Source organism: Haemaphysalis longicornis, unplaced genomic scaffold, assembly GCF_048455015.1.
Source record: "Haemaphysalis longicornis isolate Haplotype H1 unplaced genomic scaffold, Haemaphysalis longicornis Haplotype H1 scaffold_9, whole genome shotgun sequence".
NCBI classification, from domain to species: Eukaryota; Metazoa; Arthropoda; class Arachnida; order Ixodida; family Ixodidae; genus Haemaphysalis; species Haemaphysalis longicornis.
Window position 1 is genome coordinate 15,499,492 of NW_027526460.1, and position 15,271 is coordinate 15,514,762.

Genomic DNA, 15,271 nt, shown 5'->3' on the forward strand with positions numbered 1-15,271 from the left:
AATTGCCAATTTGCAAATTTGTTCTGTCATCCTCTGCCCCAACCCCCACACCAGCAGGCGTTCCGGTGTCCACCCAAGGTGTGACAATTTACGCCTGCTGGTGGTCTTTCCTTTCCTTTTTCTTGACAATAAATTCATTCATTCAATTTGTTCCTGCAAAGAAGGTATATATCGCTTTCCACACATAGCAAAAGGGTGCTAAAAATGCCCCTCAATTTATAGCTCATAAAAATTGGCTAGCGATTACGATACTCCCTGATGCGATATTTGGGCGCAGCTGCTCATTGTTAAGCACAAACTCTGGATTCTGGCGTTGGAGGCGTTGAGCCTCTGCTCGGTCAGCTCGTTTAGCAGCAGCGGCAGACGACGCAGTTCCACCAGTTGCGTCGCTCATTGCTCGTAAGAACTGGAAGAGAGCGCATGTTCGTGTTGTTCAACAGCCGCTGCAGATGCGCACGGCCGGTTGCGTCAATCGCGGTTGAGCACTCACTCCTGATGGCTGCAGTGCGCTGATGCAGCACTCACTCGTGAGTTCTCTCGACGGTGAGCCTCTGTGGCGGCGGCGTGAACTGCGTCTCAGGAAGGGACCGGGAACTGCGTCTTAACCGAACGCACATCATAGACACGCGCACGCCCACCTCACGTTTTCACCGGGCGTCGCGCCGTCGAGCGCCTCGTGCGGGCACAGCACACTGCCCCCTCCGCTCCCACACCGCACACTTTCGGAGAGCGCTGGCTCGTGCCGCCACGGCGAACCGCCCTCCACTCCAAATTTCGCGGCACTCTCCTCCTCTGCTTTCTTTCACTCGTCGGTTTTCTCATCGTTCGCTCGGTCACAACGACGCCGACGCAGCTTAGCCCAGAGACGGGCTCCAAAGGGCTGCGCCCTAAAAGAACGACTAAATTATTGGGCCTGTTTCTTGTAAGAAGTGCTTGTTAATCTTGCCACCCCATCACATCATGTACAAGCTGACACTCTGCGGCACCTCAACTGGACATCATACGCAGAGAAAGCGCGCGAATTTGCGCGCACGGTCATTGTAATGCTCAACGTGTGCACATCTATATCCGGTTACAACTTAAGTACGGCACCTTGCGCCTCATCATTGCAACCGGCTGTTCCTCCGCTCGGCGCAAAGAGTGCGTTACTGCGAATGTTTTTGGAAGCACAAAATAAAAGAACCCCCAAAAACAAAACAAGTAAACTTTATGTTCTCGGGATTTTAAAATTTCAATTTTAGATACATTACCACAACTAACGTGTATCAAAACGTAAAAATATTATAAAAAAAATTGCCATTCCCAGTCAAAACCCGGTGCAAAAACTGAACATTATTAAGAAACTGAAAATAACAAAGTTCAGTTTACTTTTTATGGCTTACGTGTTGTATTTTACACACGTATGCATTATTCACTAGCTTTGAAATTACGATGTGTTAGCGTCCTTTTTGCTTCACGCATTGTATTTTTGTCCCCACATTTCCCACCATTTAATTCTCCAACATGGACGTCTCGTACGAGGCCAATTTTTTGGCGGAGTATGACTACGCAGTACCACCTGCAGTCGCATTTGTTACTGTTTCTTCGACTCCAGATTCTTCGTTGCGTTTGCGGTCTGGGGCGAGTTCACCTTCCCCTCAGCCCATCAACGCCGAAGCATCTGTGCAGGAAGAACTGCAGCGGCATTGTTCTTTGTCGCCACGTCCAGCAGGCAGTTTTGAACGTCTACATGAAGCTGCGAGGGGAGCACCAGCACGTTGGCGTGAAAGAAACTTGCCGCAAGACAAGTGAGTACACCGGTGTTAGTTTCTGGAAGATTTTGGACATCAAATCCAAAGCGAAGGCGACGGGCGGGAAGCTGACAACACCTTCGCGGAAAATGCCCGGAAGCGAGAACCGCAAACGCCGCACTGCGATGTATGACGGCTTCACTTTGTGCTCAGAAACATTGTGCACGACCTATTCCGGCGCAACGAGCCTCCTACTGCACAGAAGATTGCGGAAGAATTTCGGAGGAGTGAGCATCTCCCCAGCCTTCGAACGGGGACCATCCGCCGCCTCCTGAGTGACATCGGCATCGTCTTCGAGAAACGCGAACGAAACTCGATGATGATCGAGCGTCAGGACGTGCTGATTTGGCGGCAGAGGTACCTTCGTCAGATCGCCGAGTACAGGCAGCAGCACCGCAGGGTGTTCTACACAGACGAAACTTGGGTAAATGCTGGCCACACCATGACGAAGGCTTGGAGGGACGATACAGTGAAAACGTCTGAGGACGCTTTCCTGCGTGGTTTGACGACTGAGCTCAAACAGCCATCCGGAAGGGGAGCGCGGCTGATAGTCACCCACATCGGCAACGAGGACGGCTTTGTTGACGGCTGTCTGTCCGTCTTCAAAGGAACGAAGTCGGGAGACTATCACGAGGAAACGGACGGCGAGCATTCCGAGGCTTGGTTTGACTCTGTTCTCACTAAGCTGCCCCAGGGTAGTGTTGTCGTCACGGACAGCGCGTTCTACCACTCCAGGCGCCTGGAGACTGTCCCGACCATGTCCTCACGCAAGCCTGACATACTAGCCTGGCTGACATCAAAAGGTATCCCGTGTGATGCAACGATGACAAAGAAGCAGCTTCTTTAACTGGTGGCGCCAGTGAAAAACCAGTTTGTGAAGTTCAGAGTTGATGTCGCGGCAGAAAAGGCTGGGTGCGTCGTTCTGAGGTTGCCACCTGCCACTGCAAGTTTAGCCAAATCGAGCTGATCTGGGCGCAGATGAAAGGTGATGTTGCTAGGCTGAACACTGACTTCAAGATTGACAGTGTGCGGAAGCTCCTCATCACAGCAGCTGAGAATGTTTCTCCAAGCAACTGGGTCAAGGCTGTTGAGCCCGTCATTGGCATAGAGGACAAGTGCCGAGAGGCGCGTGGGTTCAGCGAGCATGTGGAGCCAATCATCATCAGCCTTGGGGAGGAAGACGACGACAGCTGTGGGAGTGCAGATGACGACCTCTCCGGCATCGAGCGAATGGAGTGAGGCTTACCATGCTGCAGTCTTCAGCTCCGAAGCTCCAAACGGCTCTTTTAAGAGCCCACTAAATGTTGAATAGCGGTCTGGCCTACAGCGAGCTTGCGACCTGTGTATCCTCCCACTATGTTTGCTTTATGCAGCAGAATTCAAATTTTTTTACAGAACAATACCAAGGTTGTTTACATGGCTGGTCAACAATGTAGGGCTGAGGAACATGAAACATAAAACTAAGGGGGATGGTGACACAAGCTTGCATTATTGAAAAGACAATCTTGTATTATTGAGGCGACGCTCTGTAACTTTATGCTCGGCTGCCTCCCACCTACCTATCTTTGTGGCCTCACGCTCAATTCTCGCCTTAAAATATTTTCATGCGGCCACGTCTGCAGTGTTGGTTTCAAGGTTTCCAATGGTCTTGTTTACCTTTTTAACGAGTTGAGGTTTGTGAACAGTGTCAGGATTCGTTATCCGGCGATTGCTGGTCTTTCTTTCCACACGAGCCAAGCTGATTAATATGGAGAAAGACACTAGTCCATGGCCAGAAAAGGCGTGCGACACCGCATCTAACCACCCACTGCAAGAAGTCTCTGGTAACGCAGAAGCGGTCCAGGTGAGCTTGAGACGTGCCATGCCGCCATCTGTTGCGGGTCGGCACCCCACTGACGCCCCGGGACCACATGGATTCTATCACTGTCCCACAAAACGAACATTAGTGTACAAGCTGAGAGTGTCTGGCTCTGCTCTCCCTTGTCATTGACACTTTACGCAGTTAATATCCCCTCACAAAGAAGAAATACATTTCCCGTTACATTACGTGGTACTGTTTGTGGGGAAGCAAACAGGTCAGTACGAGCTTGCGCCTTGTCGGGGGAATGCACGCAAAGGAAACAGAAAAACTTCCCGCTCATTTTTGCTTCGACCAGGGAGAAACCGCCATCTGCCCAAGCTTGCAGTCAACAATTTTAAGGAAGTCTCTTTTTCTATAAGAATGGCTGTTCTGCCCGCACGACTGCATTTAGCAGGCTAACTTACTGTCCAACCAACAAATTTTTTGACGTTGCTACCATGTGTGCCCTGCCTTTCCACAATACACTCTTCTACCCTTGGAACGAATGCCAACATGTTGCAACAATGCACAAGATACGCTGAATACCACCAGGGTAAGGCTGTCTGATTAAGTTATCAGATTGCCTGAAACTTTCAGGGACAAGGTTCAACGAGAGGACTGTGCCTCGCGGCAGTACAGAAAAATGTTTTAAATGGCTGCTACGATAACTAGCTGCTGTTCAAAATGTGCTCATGTCGTTTTGTTCTCTTTACGTCTAATTCGTGGCGTTGTGCCTGATGAGTAGGAACCTTCTGCGCATAAGCTTGAAATTGTCTTGCAGCATTACGTGACCTGTAACCATATTTCTCGTTGTTTGGTGATTTTATTTCATTTGAAACTGCTGGCAATGAAGAGTTTCCGAGGTGCTGAGGCAAAAAAAACGACTTGTATAACAATCTCACTAAGCCCCTTTGCACCGGCAGCATTTGGAAGTAAGTTATAAGGGAAATCACTGCAGTGTTCTAAGTGGCATCATATGCTACTTATGTGCTTGAATGGACTTCTCATGGCAGCGCCACGTATGGGATGTTTTGTTTTCACTGAGGATGTGTACTTTTTCCACTCACTACAGGTGTGCTTGTATGGGATTTCAAGTCAAAGATTGCAGTGTAATTCAATGTATGTAATATGTAATTAAAAAACTTTCAATTTACGATGCAGTTGCAATTTTGCAACACATCCCTAGCTTGGTGTCGTGTTGAATGGTATCAAAAAAGCAGCCGTTGTGATTTTTGTGCATGCAGAGTACACTGCTTATAACGAATGCATGTATAATAATCTCAGGCTCATTGTAAGACACGATAAAACGTGACTCATATTACGGGCATGGGGAGGTCATTGAATGCAACTTTGTTTTCATTAAATGCAACTTTGTTTTAAGGTGATAAAGAAAACTGAGTGTCAAGTTTGTCGAAAGTGCCTCACGTATATAAATAAGCAGCTGAATAGAAGTGTAAGCAGCTGTTTAAACATCTGGACGGTAAAGCATACTTAAGAGAGAAATGTGAGATATCGAGGTTCTTAGCAGTGCGTTATTGTGATAATGTGGAGGAAACATTGAACAAAACTTTGTACGGGCACTGTGAATGTCTTCATACACCTGTGGTAGTGCCCTAGTGGTAAATCCAGATGGAAGGCCTCCAGGGAATCACCTGTCGCACTCTGCATTCTGTTCAGTGAAGCTCCATGTCAAAACCACACAACACGTTTTAGCCCAATTTAGTTTGGGGGGGGGGGGGGGGGAGGAGGCACCTGCTAATGTTTCTGCGTTCTAATAACCTTTTCATATTTGTAAATTAGTACCTCAAGCTCGTGTCTATGATACCTCAAGCTCGTATCCATGAGTATGTCTGCCACTACGACTGTCTGCATCATGCCCTTGTTTTGGCACTTGAATTTGCATAGAAGACACTACAACTTTTCATTCATAAACATTTCAGCGCAAAAGGTAATAAAAACAAATGCTTTTGATAAGTGGCGGTTCTCTAGCCAAATTATGTGTGAATAATTCACTCCCACATATAATTAAGAGAAAAGCAAACTTTTTTTGTTATTTGGCCTGGGATTTCTTTGAGCTTGCCCCAGCATATGTAAATTCAAGCAATGGGCATAAAAAGGTGAGCCGCCAAAACATTTTCCTTGTACAGGCATTTTCCCCAGTATCGTAAAATGACACTCCAAATGCCGTGTGTTAGGGCGTATAACAATCTGAAAGAAATGAAATAGCCTGTTATAACCTATGTTGGCGTTGTCAAAATCGCAATTGCCATGGCAGCTGCGAAAGAGCATTTTTCAGGAATGGAGAATTTACCATCCATTTCGAGACTCGATCAGAATCGCATTGCGTTGAGACTTGAGCAGAACTAAGCTTAAAAGCGCTTTTTCACAAAAATGTGCAGCACCGTGAAGCACAGTTTTTACGCGCAGACACTTCATGGTCGCTTCCTGTAAACTGCAGGCTTTCTTGTCATGACTGCGTAAAAAAACGCGTAACAGTGCGATATTAAGGACAGTCGTAGAAGTGACGGCAGTGCTTAGGCAATGCACATGTAAGGAGCAATAACCAGGAATAGAAAGTAATGAACTAACGCGTAATAATGAAGCAGAAGCGAAGCTATTTTCCACGTGTGATCTGAAAGGAGCGATTCTGTTATTATTTTTTTCTTTTTACAAACAGCGCGCTACCTATCTGCACCTCCGATTGGCGTGGCTTTTGTGCACACATTACTAAACACAAGATTGTTTGATGTCATTGTTATTAACCATCAGCATAATCTAAAAATCTAAAATTGTTCTCCGTGTCGTTGTCGAACGCGCATAATGTTGCGTACCTCGCGAAATTAATGCTTCAGCACATCGAGTACTTCACGTACGTATAACTGCATCGATCTTTGTAACATGGTGAGTCATATAAATTAACGACGCACTCGCTCTTTTACGCCCTATATTAAAACCTATTTGTTCATTCGTATGTCATAATTACGAAATCTCGCGCCGTCCACGAATCGGTGGGGTGAGGTGTGGACAATCGATCAGTTCTGAAATGAGACGCAAGATAAACAACCGATAGCAATCACTGCCAGCGCACGCACACAATAACCACACCAGACACGAGTCGTTTCCATGACTTTTCGGACTTAATCTGCCTATAAATTACTGCAGCGACGACAAACAAACTCGGTGAGAAAAGCAGATGATGTCACGCATTTACCGCGATCCTCTTTCAAAACGCGCGCGCACTGACGTCGCGGGTCCGGCGCTTCGGCGGAGTGATACACTACATGAGGTGGTGCTAAGTGGTAACCGGGTATAGTCCGATTGGGATTATGGGTATTGAAGATCAAATGTGACGATGACATAAGAGCATGGGCACGAATGAATACGCTGTCAGATCATAACACCTGCTGTTGCACCAGCCCTTGAATTAATACCTAGCAGTATTGTACGGGATCACTGGGCAGTAGTAAGTACAGTGAAACCTCGTTAAACCATACCTGAGGGGCACGCGAAGAAAGTACGTACTAACCGGCACTACGGTTTATCCGAATGCATTAAGTTTAGTGGAAATTGAGTCGGGGATTCGGCTTAGCTGTGTATAAAACGAAACTACGGCTTATGCGGGTATGGTTAAACGAGATTCCACTGTAATAGCCACTTTATTTAACATTGGCTTCAGGGTAGCGGGGTGGCGGTGGCTCAACGGGCTCCCGCGACGTCCAGGGCTCTGGCCGTGACGGTGCCTCGCATTGCCAGGTCAGAGCTCCACATAGCCTGCTCCCAGTGAGAGGGGGAGCGGACAGTGGGGAAGGGGTCGTTCGCTCACTCACATAGGGTGTGGAAGAGTGTGTCCAGTGCGCTACATAAGGGGCAGTGATGGGAGGCGAGTTGGTGTGGGTGGGTGTGCACAAGGAGAGCGCGGTGCGGGAGAGTGTGTGCGGATCACTTGGCAGATACTCACGACCACGGCCCTCCCGAGGATGTTCTGCGGTCCTTCTAGGAAGAGGAGGCGGTCGTAGAAATTGAAGAACGCGTTGCCATTAGAGTCGGCCTCGATGTTTCCCAGGTCGCCCACGTGCCTGCGGGGGAGGGCGAACGAACAAGCAAAGAAACAACCTGTACGTAGATGATACAAAATCGCTACCTCAGCTTGCGCGCTTACGGGAGGTACGCCGAGGACTATTTTGGTCATCCACACAGGGATCAAGACTGAACGCATTGCCTTCTTTGGAAACTGACGTGGTGTTAGAGGACATACATTCGTCTTTGTTGAGTTGGTAATTGAAACTGGTGCGGGGAACCCATCGAGATTTTTCAGAGCAGATGAGTCCTGATGAAATAGAAGGCTGTTTTTTTTTTCGGCCTTAAAGAAATCACCTTCTCTTGATTCAGTGGCTAAGGTGTGTAACAGACCGGACTATCTGCTATCGGCATTCGCCCTAGGCGATATCGCCTCGCCCTCCTCTCTCCCCTTCCGTCTGCTTTACTTTCCTTCCTGTCTTTCTTTCCCCCTTCCCCGCTGTGAATGCGGCTACTTAAGCGCAGCAAATAAACGGCCGGGGGTCTTTCGTCTTGGCAAGGCCCAACCAAATGTTCATCGTCGCCTTGTTTGTCAGTCAAACGTTACAAGGTGTTCTGCTGCTGAGCCCAAGGACGCGGGTTCGATTCCCGGCCTCGGGGGCGGATTTTCTGAGGGAAATGAAAAGCAAAAACGCCCGTGTGTTCGAAATTTCGGCGCACGTTAAAGATCCCCAGGTGGTCAAAATCAATCCGGAGCCCTCCACTTCGGTGCGCCTCATAACCTGCGTAATTTCGGCGCGTAAATCCCACAAATAATTAGTTAATTTATACAATTGAGTAATTAATTCTCAATTAATTAATCAATAATTAATTAATTAATTAGTTAACTAATCATTTAATAATGAAACCAGTTTTTTTATTTATGGTGCCCGAAACAGTGACGTACTTTGCACGTGGCATCCTGTATACTTGGGGTAGTAGGTAACTCAAAGGGAACGTGTACAGTGAAACCTGTATATAACGAAGTTGAAAATTCGCAATGTTTTGATACGTGCAGGTTTTCGTTACATTCAGCTTTCGAGTTGAGGCTCGCGTAAATGAAGCAGAAACGAAACCAAAATGCTAGACATCAGGGATGGTGAACTGACCCTTAAAGGATTTATTTCACCGCGAAAAACAGCGCGATTCGCGCCTGCCGCTTTTCCACATACTTAGTCACTATACAGCACTCAAGACAAGCAAGGCCACTTACCCCCAACGTAACCCAAGTATCACTTTTGCCTTCCGACACTTTTCCGTGCCTTAAGGGGGACTCACGTGTTAACATTTCTATGGGACTTAAAGACTTAATGGCTCACGGGATTTAAAAACCTTTAAAAAAAGCTTTACAAATACATAAAAATGTGCTCAATGGCCTAGTTTGCTTATTTTAGATATATGTCACTTCCGTACTAAAATAAAAAATAAAACTGTCGCATGGTACACAGCTCGCGCCATCTAAAGAAAACTTGATAAACTAGAATGCATTTCTTGATTATTTCAGCCGATTTTTCAGAAAAAAAGGGCAAAAAACAATGGCTCATCAGCGTAGCGAATTCGTTGCATCCAGGTTAACCATCGCAACGCCTTCGTTGCATAGAGGTCGCAAACACATGGGTTTCAATGGGGCTTCCAATGGGGAATTGAAAAAACTTCGTTAAATCCAGGAATTTGTTACGTAGAGGTTCGTTACATCCGGGTTTAACTGTATTATAAAAAGCGATATTATAATCGTATTAAGTTTGCGCTGGCGAACAACAAACATGTTTTTTTTTCTTATAGCCGGCATCTTTTTTTAATATAGCAAAAACGAAATTATCTCAAACTTTGGTGGCAGCTTTCCCATTAAGCGTATTTACGCGTAAATTCAGCCCCCATAAAGCAAGCACTTCGGAGGGCAGACTTGAAGAAAATCACGTCTGGCGGGGAAGCCTTGTACAGATATGAAACGCCTTTTACCATTACTTCGCTTCGCGCAGCACTTTGCGTTGTAGCTGACGACCTCTCGCTGCTCACGTACTTCGCCGATGTTCTCTTATATTTTTTGGAGGGGGATTTGTTTCAGAGCTATATCTAACAGAAAGAAAGATACTGTTTCGTATGTAGCCTGCGCTACTAGCACCAATAAAATGATTTGGTGCCCCTGCAAAGCCTTGGTTATTCTGTTTCAGGAAGAGCGGAACAAACTGATTGAATAAGAACTCTGTAATCAAAAAAAAAAAAAAAAACTCCCCCCACCTCCCCGAAGGGGATCGTGCGGAAATGCGAATGCATTGGGTGCACCGATGAGTGCGCTGCGGCAAGCAGTCACGGAGAGAGGCGCGCGCTCAACTGCATTTATATATATTTTTCCGATCAGCGAGCGGAGAGAGGGTACGCGGAGAGGAGAGAGAGACCCGCGCCACACGCCCGCCCCGCGCGCGAGCTCTCTCCGCCGAGCTCCGCGATGCGAGCGCCCGCACACGCCCGAGCGCGCTCCTCCTCTCCACTCACTCTCCGCTACTCCGCCCGAGCTCCGCGATGCGAGCGCCCTCACACGCCGAGCGCGCTCCTCCTCTACCCTTGCCCTCCGCTACTCCCGCCCGAGCTACTACGTGCTCCGGTTGCTAGGCGCGTCACAGCTGTTGCTAGGCGCACGCCGGCCAACGCACGACAACCCCCGACTAAGAAATGCATTCGCATTTAAAACGCAGCTTGCTTTAGTGGTGCAAGGCTGGAGAAACAGCAGAGCTGGCGGCCCGTCGTCAATGACGAGGCTCTCGCCCCTCACATGGATTTATGCACTTGCCCCCGAAAGTTCTTCACGACTAACAGGATCAGATCGCTTTGTCCGCAAGCTTTCGCATCTCTCCCAAGGTGGACCGCGTTTAACACGCGGCAACCGGCTTCGCGAACTAGGCGTTTGTGTTCCCCACTTCAGGCGCGAACGCACGTGAACTGGCGAGAATAGCAGCACGCGAGAGATCACGCCACGAACGCTGAGCAAAGTGTTCTTCGCCCTGGAAGCCGCCGAATCGCAAGGGATTCTGGGCTGGCTGACTGATTGGGTGGGGAAGGGGGGGGGGCACATTCTTTTGTGCTTTTGACTAGTGTAAATAAAGTTTCCCCTCCCTCCTCTAAGGTCGAGCTGGCCGGTGCCGGGCGCTCCTGACGAAGCGCCTGCTCACGTGCGCTAGGAATTTATTCTTGATATTTTTTGCGAGCTCCTCACGTGGCGCACGCTCACGTGCGCTCGGCTGAGCTGAGTTTTCTGGTATCGCTCGACGGCGACCCTAAAAGGTTAAAACAGCTCTGATGTTAGAATTAGCTTTGTAGAAATGTTGCGCGGTGACTCGGAACATGGTGCAACGATTCCAGGACCAAACAGGAGGAGGTTTGTTTAACAGGGTGTTTCGTATTGATCGCTGGCGCGGCAGAGAAAAGCCTGAAATTGAAATGTGGAATAAAAAATCATGCACCCGCCGTCTAGCGATGATGATGATGGTTGAACGCGAAGCTTTCTCGTGGCGGATTCTGCGGTTGTCGTCTGAGTTTGGACTGAGCTTCGACCATGTCCAAATGGAGAAATTAGATAAACGCCGGCTTCGTAACCCCAGGGACACAGGTTCGATTACGGCCACTGAAGCGTTTTTTTTTTCTTTTGCTTCACCCACAATCATTCATCATCGTTCATGCAGGGCGGTTTCGCGTTACAGAAGCCATCAGTAAAAATACTACAGCTTCGCTTTGAAAGAAAAAAACAACCAAGAAATGCAGCCGGAAAGAGAAGTACCTTACCTTATGTCATCGGCGGGCGCTCCGTGATCGGTGTTAGCTGGGTTGTAGTGGGCCGCCGCACTTTTGCAGCCTGCATACAAAAAGCGGGGACCGCTAGGACAAACAGCCGAGACGAGACGCTTCGGCGGGCGTTGACAGATGTGGTGCTCTCTACGGCAATGTGTAAATACAGCCGGAAACACGCCCCTGAAAGCTGGAACTCCCAGTGCTTGCAATAGCAGCCATGGTCTGATTGTTCGCTTATTGATAAAAAGAAACCAATCTGCCGACTCGTGGCCACAGTGCAAACACTTAGCTACTCCCAAAACAGTGAAATCAATGGTGCGTCCTCAAGAAGGCGATGAGGCTTTCGTTGTAGGGCGGGCTTTCTGGCCTGCAAGCACTCTAGCCTCCATGTGCTACGTATACACGCGTTGTTTTCTTTGTCCCAACTCAGTCATTTCTCTGTACGTTCTTTTTCTCCGCTCGGGCGAAAACCGAATTACGTGGTAATTTACGCGCTAAAAATGGCAGATTATTCGATCGGAATCGCCATTGAAAGTGTCCCAGTTCCGCCGACACTGAATTGTGCGCGGAGGACCGCATTGTTTAGTACTTTTTTACGTAGAAAGGGGTATGGAGTTTATCTTCGAGCGACGTTGTCAAATATCCTTCGCAAACTGCGTTGGAATAAAGGGAAGTACATGTTCTTGTAGTTACCTTGCTCAATATGCATTGACGGTTTTTGAAAATTTTACTGACTAAACTGCCATGAATTGTTGCATTTTCACAAGAGATTATCTAAAGAAATATGTAGGCTACCAAGCTGCCATGAAATGTTTTGTTTTCACAAGAGATTATCTAGGGAAATAAGTATGTTCGCAAATAACAGTTCACGAACGTTTCGGCGATATATACGTAGCTACTCGACAAGTCGCTTAGCGATAGTCGAGGTTTTTTTTTTTTTCCGCGTTATTCCCCCCAACCTTTTTTTTCCACAGGGTGAGAGATGACCGTGTGATCCGCGATTGAGAATAAGAGTGAAATCCGTTATAACTCGGGCGATTTCACACCACATAATGTATTGGTTTTAGCCGGGCCTGCAACTAGTAGATATTTTTAATAGTAAATTGCGGTAGTGCGCAAACTATAAATTGTTTAGCATCTGCTGCGGTAAAAAAGAATCGGTTGTTATCTGACGAAAAGCGGAATCTTCAGAGACACAAGTGCAGGCGAAAGCGCAAGCAACAGCGACAGAAGGGAGAGAATTTGTTTGGGCCCCTAATGCACCCATCACGAAAATGGAGCACTCTGCTTGTTGAAGACACCGCAAATGACCACATGCGGTTTCATAACGTTTCTGGAAGCAGAACGGAAAGAGGGCGTATCGTTGGAGCTTAAAATAGAACAGCGTGGGTGAAAGTGTTTTTCGAGTGCAAAGAGGGAGCAAGAGTTCTTCGCTTGTAACTTAATTTTAAAGCGACTCGATCCACGTGTGGTTTTATAACGTTTACGGAAATAGCACGGAAAGAGGGTATATTGTAAGACTTAAAATAGAGCAGCGTAGGTAAGAACGTTTACGAAACCGAAGAAAGCGAAATAGCCTTCCTCTTGCGTGTTTTTTCTTCTTTCGACGCATTGGAAAACGCCGCTATTTTGTTTTGTGGTTCGTGAAGCGAGGAAACCGCTGCTAAGCTGGTTATGCGATACAGAGGAGGAAATTTTGTAAGTTTCATCGGCTGGAAGTTGTAAGTCGGCTGCGTAAAAAGACAGAGCCAGGAAACGTCGACCGAAGTATGACCCGGCCATCGTCTCCCCGATCTGTATACGTGCGATCGAAGCAGAGCGAGTCTCGCTAAGAGCCACCGACTAAGAAGAATGGCAGACCAGGTACGGCTCGAGCTTCTGCCCGCACTCCCTGTGCAGTGGCAGTGCGTTGCACGCCATGGCTGGCGGCACGAGACCGCACAGGAAAGCCGCGTGCGCTCCCCGGAGGTCGTACACTAGAGGGAACGTGCACGCCCTCTACAGCAGAAAGCATGCGCTACACCACCGGGATTGATTTCTTCCTGGTTCATACGATTGGTAAGCACAGTGGGAATTTACATTAGTGTTCTGTCCTCGAGTAGGGAGGTAAACCTGTTAGCGGTCGTACACAGGGGGTCGTAGCAATGAGGGGCTTTCTCGCCTAGGAGGTGTTAAGTGCAAACACGCCTCTCACCGTCGGTGAGGTCGCCGAACCGGTGCACGTGGAAGCCGTGCCTGCCCGGGTTCAGTCCGGACACGTTGCCGTACACCTGGACCGGAGCGTAAGGATCCTGCGAGGGGGAGGAAGGGAGGCTTAGCGCGCTGCCGCAAGCGCATGCAAATCAGCCGCCCGCCCACGCTTTGAAGTCCCCCCGGGGGCGCTCCAAGAGAAAGTGGCTCAGCCAAACTATTTTGGACCACGCTCGTTACAAACAGGAAAAATAAGGGGGGTGCGGATATGACTTTATTGGTACTTGAAGCACGTTCAGACAGTTCTTTCTTGCTTTTCGTGGGCTCGCATAGTTTGGATGGCATTGAACGCAGCATCGTGTTAACTTTGATGAAAACATACGTAGGGCTACGTGACCTTCGCTTTAGGCACATAACTACCCTGCGTGTACCGCTGCCGTTTTTAAAAAGAAGCGGTTGGCGGTTGCGACATCTTGAATAACGGCTTAATCTCGAATGGAATTTAGCTAGCCTGCAGCGACGGATTGTATACTGCGTTTAAGTTTCGGACACAAAGTGTAGTTTTGGAGCGAGGTGCATGAATTAACAGCAGTACTGAAGGAGCAATAGCGAACGCGGTTTGCAGCTGACCTGTGCTCGAAATTTTTGTGGTGCTTCCCGAGTGACTCGCATGAACCTTTATTATGCACAGCATGTCTTGGTGAATTCCGGCTCGTTTTTCGGCATTGATTATTTTACATCGCTTCGCCGCCGTCAGTTTTTGTTTGTGCGTCACATTTAGGCATTGCTATTTTTATGCCGTCTTCAACTCGCAAGAAGAGCAGAACAAGAAATAAACCGTCTGGAAGCAAGTAGTATCTTATACCCCTGTCACACAGACACTTTCAAAATGAATTGAAGTCAAGCGCGATTGACTTTTCGAGCGCGCTCGGCGCATCGCCGCTGCTACACGGCCTGTTCCAATCCCGATTGAGAAGTTGCAACGGGTGCACTGACGTACGCCAGATGGCGTCAAAAATGCATTTCTCGGCCGGTACCTGGTAACTTTGTGTGGGCGTAGGTATACGTAACTATATCACGCTATCGCCGGTTCATTTGAGACGAGTTATTTGGAACAATTTGTGGCGTTAGTTAAAGCTGTGGCCTTCTGTGCCATTACTGAGCCGGGACGAGGGTATCACCGCCTTCGAGCGATCGCGCTTGGAAACCCCAATCACGCTTGAGAAACCAGGATTGAGTTCGAGCGGGATCGGGATCTATTGAGATTGAAACTGGCCGTGTAGCAGCGCCCGATCCGGATTGAGTTCGATCCGAATCCACTCAATCGTGATTGAAAGTACCCGTGTGACATCGGTGCTAGAACGAAAGGTGCATCATCACATTTGCTGCGCACTTCAGGAAAAATGTCCCTCTAATCCCGCGGTATCGGAATCTATTCTTGGCCCTAAATTTTCTTATTTCGTCTATCCGCGCAGTTTTATCTTCTATCATATTTTTCGCCCTGTTCCTAGATCGCCATTCGCTTACTGAGGTTGCCAGTTCTTCGCAACGCAAGGCCGGCCCAACTACGCTTTTTCCCCATAGAATGCTGCCTTTACGTGAGTTTTTTTCC

At 48.1% G+C, this 15,271-nt stretch overlaps 1 protein-coding gene and 1 long non-coding RNA gene across 10 annotated transcripts in view; one reads left to right on the plus strand and one right to left on the minus strand.

Moving 5' to 3' along the window:
• LOC144153074 (uncharacterized) overlaps positions 1–15,271 on the plus strand; it is a 621,787-nt gene that overhangs the window by 81,531 nt on the left and 524,985 nt on the right. The gene's annotated exons all lie outside the window — the stretch shown is intronic.
• Positions 1–15,271, minus strand: part of LOC144152816 (superoxide dismutase [Cu-Zn]-like) — a 43,977-nt gene that overhangs the window by 4,793 nt on the left and 23,913 nt on the right. The window contains exons 2-4 of the mRNA XM_077684286.1: positions 13,664–13,760; positions 11,464–11,533; positions 7,589–7,706 (exon numbers count right to left, since the gene is read on the minus strand). Coding sequence (XP_077540412.1) covers positions 7,589–7,706; positions 11,464–11,533; positions 13,664–13,760 — 285 coding nt within the window. The remainder of the gene's footprint in view (positions 1–7,588; positions 7,707–11,463; positions 11,534–13,663; positions 13,761–15,271) is intronic.